At 39.6% G+C, this 8,404-nt stretch overlaps 1 protein-coding gene across 1 annotated transcript in view; it reads right to left on the bottom strand.

Moving 5' to 3' along the window:
* Positions 1-4,810: 4,810 nt before the first annotated feature.
* Positions 4,811-8,404, bottom strand: part of GORAB (golgin, RAB6 interacting) — a 7,533-nt gene continuing 3,939 nt past the window's right edge. Inside the window, exons 3-4 of the mRNA XM_018564704.1 lie at positions 7,339-7,479; positions 4,811-5,285 (exon numbers count right to left, since the gene is read on the bottom strand). Coding sequence (XP_018420206.1) covers positions 4,811-5,285; positions 7,339-7,479 — 616 coding nt within the window. The remainder of the gene's footprint in view (positions 5,286-7,338; positions 7,480-8,404) is intronic.

Consider the following 8,404-nt stretch of genomic DNA (forward strand, 5'->3'; position numbering starts at 1 on the left):
CCACATGGGTAGCCCAGGATTTGGGATTATTGCCCTAAATTTGCTTTTTGCTTTGAAAAACACTGATTCGATTTTCTTGTTATTTACATGCAAAAAATGTAATCTGTACACCTTTCTGCACTGTTTCCCCCACTGATTTTGTAAAACCTTTGAAAATGTGAAAATAAAGAATTTATAAAAAAAATATGCATCCACTGAGGCCAAGAAGTCTCCCAGATGAAAGGACAATGGTGGCAGCAACATTAGCGACAAACTATTTAAAATTAACTCCATTACAAAAACTAGAGGCTACCACCTAAAACTGGTGGAAAAAAAATTCCTGCACAAGGGGCGAAGGGGGTTCTTCACAGTTAGAGCGGTTAGGGTCTGGAACTCACTGCCACAGACAGTGATTTCAGCTAAGAGTGTGGAATTGTTTAAGAAACTTTTGGACGATTTCCTGAGGGACCGTAAAAATACTATGTAACTATGTAACTATGTAACATTAGTCCATCAAGTCCAACCTATAGGATCTCATTCTTAGGAGTACTTGTACCCCTGTATATTACGGTCCCTCAGGAAATCGTCCAAAAGTTTCTTAAACAATTCCACACTCTTAGCTGAAATCACTGTCTGTTATGTTACATAGTTACATAGTTACATAGTATTTGAGGTTGAATAAAGACATTAGTCCATCAAGTCCAACCTATTAGGATCTCATTCTAGGAGTACCCGTACCCCTGTATATTACGGTCCCTTAAGAAATCGTCCAAAAGTTTCTTGAACAATTCCACATTATTTGCTGAAATCACCGCCTGTGGCAGTGAGTTCCAGACCCTAACTGATCTTACTGTGAAGAACCCCCTTCGCCCCTTGTGCTGGAATTTTTTTTCCATCAATTTTAGGTGATGGCCTCTAGTTTTTGTAACGGAGTTAATTTTAAACAGTTTATCGCTAATGTTGCTACCACCATTAAACATTTTGTACATGGAAATCATATCCCCCCCTTAATCTCCTCACCTCTAATGTGAACATGTTTAAATTTAGTAGCCTCGTCTCGTAGCTCTGGTCCTCCATACCCCTAATTAGTGTCTTTATTCAACCTCAAATACTATGTAACTATGTAAGACAGAGCCGGTGGATTCAGACCACAATGTTTGAACCCACAGGAAGTGATTGAGGATCTGCAGGTCTAAGATAGTAGACATCCCCTCCCTTAGCTTTGGGCACAGTGTGGCGGTTGAAGTAAAACCCCTGGAGGATTTCTGCTTCCAGGCTGGGAACTATATTGGAGAAAGAAGCTGACTTGTGAGAAGAATCTTGCAGAAAAATTTCAGCGAAAAAACGTGTAAAAGAGAGTACTTCTTTTAGAGCTGAGAGATGTCCATCACCTAAGGAGACTAAGAAAAAGTGAGTCAGGCTGGGAGGGGTTATACAGGTCGTGCAGTGTCCAATCACCTGAAGGTAGCTGCAAAACTCAGTGGTCTAAGGATTTAACTGTGTAAAAATTGTATAGGCCCGGGGTGTCCGACGTTTGTGCTAAAGATGAAATAAAAAGGAGGAAGAAGCACTACGACCTAGCACAGGTAAAAGAAGGTGAAGGGGTGAAGAATGTGTGAGATGTTATACTCACATGTAATTGGGTGGAACTGAGCCTTGGTGTTTAAGAACTCTTGAAGGTAGTGCGATGCTTGCTGTGTTTGACTTGAGGTGGGACCTCTGATGTGGTGACGTAGGGGTCAAAATTGGATAAATATTGACACGGTGAATAATCTGGTGTAAGCAGAAAGCAGGTGTGTAATACATGAACTCACCATGGAGTAAATAAAATTGCGGGCGGTAAGCTGTCGGGGTGGAAAGGCCAGTCAGTAGACATGTGTGATTCGTTTCGTTCCGAATCGAAATTTGGACGAAATTTCGGAAATTCGGTCATTCAGATGTATCCGAATTACAGTTATAACGAATGCAAATGAATCCGAATTTCCGATTCCGAAATTCGTTAGCGGTAGTCTGGATGAAATTTAGGTGCAGCAAAAAAAAAAAGTGAGGTCCCCCCCCAATTCATACCAGACCCTTTAGGTCTGGTAGGAATGTCAGGAGGGATCCCCCAAGTTAAAAAAAAAAAGTGCGTGGGGTTCCCCCAAAATCCATACCAGGCCCTTTAGGTCTGGTAGGAATTTTAAGGGGGAACACCAGCCCCAAAAATTAGGAAAAAAAAGTGGGTTCCCACCTAACATTCCTACCAGACTCTTGATCCAAGCACTGGCCCAGCAAAAATCTTCCAGGGGTTTTACTTCAACTGCTACACTGTCCCCAAAGCTAAGGGAGGGGGTCTCTACTATCTTAGACCTGCAGATCCTCAATCAGTTCCTGTGGATTCAAGCATTGTGGTCTGAATCCACCTGCTCCGTCTTTGTCTCCCTTCATCTGGGAGACTTCTTGGCCTCAGTGGATGCATATTAACACATCCCAAAATTCCCTGCTTACCGATGTTATTTTCATATTTATTGCTCTTCCTTTTGGTCTGCCCACTGCACCCAGGGTGTTCACCAAGGTGCTGGCCCCTGTCTTGGCCATGCTGTGCTGCCAGGTGAACCCCATGGTGGGGTACTTGGACAACCTACTCCTCAGTGAGCAGTAGGAGTCAGTACTGTTTTCCAACATTCAGCAGATGATACACTACAGATGGATCCTAAACCTCCAGAAATCAGCACTGAAGCCCTCTCATTGCTCTGAATGCATGGGCCTGGTCTTGGATACATCCCCGTAAAGAAGAAGTTGCAGTCTCTCTGCTCTCACATTCAGATCCTACAATCCAGTAAGCATCCAACCATTTACTTTTGCATGAAAGTTTTGGCCCTGACGGTAGCCTCCTTCGTGGGGGATGCTATTGATGAGAGAAACACAATCCACAAATATCAGTCCTAAGTCTTTTTATTAGGACAGATCACTGTGAAGGTGTTCAGAAAAACCTGGAATCAGCCATTTTGCCTGCTGCAACAAAACATCTAAAAAGATGAGAAATATTTTATTTTTCACTACACTGTGTGAATGGCATATAAACATGTAGAGGGATTTTCTCAAATATGACTGCAAAAGTGGAAATATACTTTTGCATCCTTACTGCTTGTAAATGCCTACTCTTCCTCCACATCGGTAACAGGGTCTCAAATTTGAAGGTTACCTGGCTACTGCTGTTGGAATTCTGACAGCTCTGGATGCGGAAAAGCTCTAGGGAAAACACTGAATAAAAGTTACTTAGGATCATAGAAGAGATTAAATAAATGTTTTCTTCACACAAAAGATACATTCTGCTGTTGTGCTTTTATTTTAAGTACTAGTAAATAGTTGCCTAATATTTAAGGTTTTCTTCTTGATCCATGTTAACAGCGGTACTTATCAATTTTTTTTTTTGCCAATTTTGCTCCCAAAACATCTTTGTCACCTGTACCACTTGAGTGAATTGCCTGTCAGGGAGAACACACTGTTTAGGTCATTCACGCAAAGACCAATTACAGGGAAATCGTCTGACAATCTAAAAGCTGGTAGGCAGAGTAGCACTGCACTCCCAGACATGGCTAGCTAGGTTTGTGCCGGCTCTTTGTGTACAGCTGTCGCTCCCGCAGCCTGCATGTAAGGGTGGCTCCAGAGAGACTCTAGAAGGCAGGGAGCCACCCTACAGGCATAACTGTGCATAGGAAGTCCTACTTCTCATTTTTGAGAAACGTGGCGATTAAGAATAAAGTGACCCAGCAATGAAGCAAGTGAATGATGCTTCTACAATGTATATAGTAGTTAAAGCGGACCTTTACCCATCCCCCCCTGGGCAAAAAAAAACAAAAAATCAAATAAACTCTGCATGCGGATATAAAATCATCTTATATTCATTAGTGAAACAAACATATTTTAATTATACTAACAATTTTGTTGTTTTGTACTTCCTAGTTCTCTTTTGCACAAGTGATGTAACCTTCCCAGGATGCAACACTTGGGCACGATTACATCAGCTGTATTGCTGGGAAATCTCATGAAAACCCAGGGAAAGGCAGATGTGCATGGTCACATGTCCTAGTGTGCCAGAGTTCTAGGAAGTAAAGGGAGATGGATTCACCTGCCCTTAGTAAACAATGGCCACTGTGAGAAGATTGGGAAGGAAAAGAAAAAAACAGGAATGTAAAAAATAAACAGCCAGCAATTATCTAGAAGTATGTGTTTGTAGAATGTCATTACCAAACATGTCTAAAGGTGTATTTGTTGTCATTTTGAAGATACGGGTAAAGTTCCTCTTTAATGACTATCTTTCCAATTGACAAAAAACAAAGAAAAATAGAAAAACATTTTATTTTTTTTACATTCAGCAAGAGGTAATAGTCAACATGATGTGAGAACAGCACCCTGCTGGGTTTAAGCTTCAAAACCAAACTATGCTTAGTACGAACCCAGAATGTCCATCATACAGATTGTAATATTTAGTATACTTTACAAAAAAAAAATTGAATAGTCTGAGAATAGCTCAACATTTTTCGATAAGTATTGCACTTTACATAATGATACAAATGACACCCAAAGATGGAGACAACATGATGGTAGTTAATATTTTATGTTGCTCTGTGGCTTCTAGTGGATTGTTTTATGTTCTGCTTTGGAAACAAATTAAATGTTACGTCATTAGTGTTTGATACAGTACAAAATTATTGTAGGATTAAGAAAAATCATCAACGGAATAAGTTTAGTGTCCCCATTACTTTAACCCTCATAGAAATATGATTGTATTAAACAATATATACAGCCAGAGTAGACGCCTCCGTATAATGACACTGCATCAGGAATGTCAACTTTCAAGTTCATGCGGTAAATGGGTCAAGTCTTTACTGATAGCAGTTGGCTCTTTTTCTGTAGGGGATGGGTTAGATTCTTTTATTTCAGACTTGCATCTTGTCTTGTCTTTTTCATCATTACAGATTTCCTGTATTTCTGAAGACTTCTGGTCTTTTTCTACTGTGCATGTTTCTTGTATATTTGAAGAATTTTGGTGTTTTTCAGCTGCAGATGCCAAAGACAGTTTTCTGGCTTCAGCCTCCTGACACTGCAACATGCGGTCTACTTCGATCTCTAGTTCCATTGCCTCATCATCAGTCTCCATTTCTAGCTGCTGCATAAGCTCTTCAAGACGCTTAGCTTTACGTAGCTCGTTTTGTTGTATGATTGTACATAGGTGTTCTGTTAGCTGCTCCTTGATCTGAGTTTTCTTGTGCAAGTCCAGTTTGGCTGCAACAAATTCAGATTCTGCACGATCATAGCGTTTTCTGCGGATAAACAGAATACATTTGAATTCTGATGGCATATTCAATCATTTCCCCAAAACACATTTTCTCAAGAAAATAATTTACCTATTTATTTTAAACAGGAAGGTGCTTCAAAAGGCCACAGCAACCAGCAGTTAGCTATGAAAGTTGATCAGCAATTTGCAGGTGCTACATCATGTTGACATTTTTTTTTTTATTATTTAAAGGCTTTAAGTTAACCTTTTGCAAAAATTAAAGAAATGCATATTTGATAATATATAAAAAAAAAACGAAAAAAAAAAACATTTTTTCATTTTTGCATTCAAGCCTGGAAAGCATTGTCAGGTGATCACTCAATCAGGGCTGCAGAGCTCAGGCTTCTGCACAGTCTCACACAGGCAGAGCTCCGTACTGAGGTAGAGTTTCAGTTAGAAGAGATGGAGAAGGACAGCTGGACAGGAATAAGGACAGCTCTACCGCATCTAACCAGAGAGAGGATGGCTGGATGCTGTATGAGGGGATTTAATGCAGTTTGAAGTCCAGCCGTCCTTCCCAATCTCTCCTAAATGAAACTCCGTACCTCAGTACGATCTCTGCCTGGGAGAGAATGTGCAGTGTCCCTTAAATGCACATTGTAAGGTGTTCAATTTCATGCTACCTATAGAGTCCTATATGTATAAGCCTGCTCCACCAAGCAACTAGAAAGGGAATTTTTTTTAAATTAATTTTTATGTATACCGGGTGAATGGGAATACATGACAAAAATATAGTGGGGGGTTCTCAAATGTGAGGGCAAAAGTGAAGGAAAAAGTGGAAATTGGAATTAAAGCTGAGCAGCGGTGTTCTTCAGATCATGGTAGATACAACAAAAAAATGATCCATAGATTTAGGCAGTTTATGTTAAATGAAAAACATACCAGGGCTATAAAAGCGGAGCCTGACCCTTTTTTCTCATAAGCTACCTATTGGTCATTAGGGCTGCCCATTACAATGGAATTGCGAGATAAAAGAGGGGCAAGACGTACAGAAATCGACAAGCATTGTAGAATATTTCTGTAACGGAGACTTATTTTCTTAGAGGACTGAACATGCATTGATAAGAGTAAGCATGACTCTTTGAGTTGAAGATAGACAGACACGCATACATATAATCCAGTCTATAGAACTTTGTGTTCTCCTAAAATCTACATCCTACTGTACAGTACGACATCCAAATCCTTTCACTCCCTAGTTTGACAGCCATACCCTGCACCCCAGTATGCAGACAGCCAAACCTCCTTTCTTCCAGGAATGAAAGGAACATACGGTTCCTTCTCCTTGGGAGGGAACCACATGCAACTATTTCCCCCACCCAACTACCAGAATTACACAGCATTCATCTACAGATATAAATATTTATAATACATTTATAAATATATAAAAAACATTCTCAAATAATTCTTCTAAAATCAGGTGCACTTTGCAACATGCCCCCACTGATGCCTTCTTGGCCTATATACAATATGAAGATTGTTTGTCCTGTGTACCGAAAGGTACACTTTTGAGGAGTGTGTGTATATAGTGACAAAGTAACAATAAGAAAAAAAATACTCTGAAGAAGGGGGAGGTCTTAAGTCCCTGAAACGTGTTGGCTGTTCTATATTGTTGTTTGTAAACCAATACCAATGGTTTTTGGACTCTCAGACTGTTTAATTGGCGCTCTCATTATACTTTATACACATGAAGCAAACCATGACCACTTAAAGAAGCTGCATCAAGGGACGTTAAGTAATATCAGAAGCAGGTTTAAATAACTTATTCTGCTTACTAAAAGGAAAGCAAACTATATGGAGCTCTTGTCTATTATGTACCTACAAGCACTTTAAAATTTCTAGTGTATATTTAATTTTTTTAATAGAATTAAAAAACAAGTTTATAGTATACGAAAAACACAGTAAGTGCCAATATACTTCTAAGTGTCCAATGAGGGGGGGGGGGGCAGAAAGCGAAAGACATTACTTAACTTTTTTACATTATACACAATTCAAACATCACTAGATAACACTAGGCCAAACAAAGCTGTACCACTGCTTACCTGGCATGGGAAAATTCTATGCATGCTTGTTCAATCCGTGAACGTAATATGCCAATATCTGTAGACACCAAATCATCCAAGGCCTGAAGCTGCCTTTGAATGTTCTTAAGTTTCAAAGCTTCTGCCTGAGTTTTTTTCGATCTACATAGAAAATAAATGATCATAAATAATATAAAACCAAGATTATAATTTATGCAGTAGCCTTTCTGAAACACAAACACGAAGGCCTCATGCACCTACACAGCTGTGTATATGAGCCCAAAGAAGAAAAACATCAAAAAAACACTGGACTTCTACAGTCGTGTGTAGGAGTCCTAAACCATTATAAATATGTAAATGTTTTTATACAGCTTTTTAACAGAGGTACACAATTTCTTTAATTGCGAATATGATTCCGAGTATGGCAAAGGTTGTGGTCATCCACAAAACATGAGGTATACTTCCAAACAGTGAATGTCACACTAACTGTTTTATAAATATGTTGCTATTGTTTTCTAATCCGCAGTTCTACTCCAATACTCTTCTCCACTTCTCCAACAATCACTCCCCTAAAGCAGACATTCAAGTGGTGTTGACCTCATATATACAGTACATTGCAGTTCAAGACAAGCTCCTACACCCACAGGGTAAAGCTTTTTTTTTATGAAGCAGACAAAGTTCTCTCAGTGGGTGGCCCCGTCTGCTGGCTCCCGCCCGACATTTTTTACCTGCAAAATCTGAGACAAGCAGAAAATTATTGGCTGAACAGCTCAATCGGATGCAGGCACTGTCCAGGTATTTTGAAAGCCGGCGGGGTTGTTTGTCAGAATACTAACTGCAGTAAGAGATTATTTCATGCACACTGTTAAGCGTGAATACAGGAATCTGTTCTGTGAACTAAAAAAGGAAATCTAAGTTCTTCGTGCTGTCTGTTCCTCTGAATTGGTCTGGGATAGTCTGAAAACCTTTTGCTGTACAATTTGGCACGATGTAGAGAAGAGGAAGAATATGCAGCTTAAATAAAAATGACAAGCTTACATAAAGCATGCATAAGTCAGAACAGATGGGATAACCTGTCATACAGAAC

The sequence above is a fragment of the Nanorana parkeri genome, unplaced genomic scaffold (assembly GCF_000935625.1).
Source record: "Nanorana parkeri isolate BGI_ZX_2015 unplaced genomic scaffold, ASM93562v1 scaffold774, whole genome shotgun sequence".
NCBI classification, from domain to species: Eukaryota; Metazoa; Chordata; class Amphibia; order Anura; family Dicroglossidae; genus Nanorana; species Nanorana parkeri.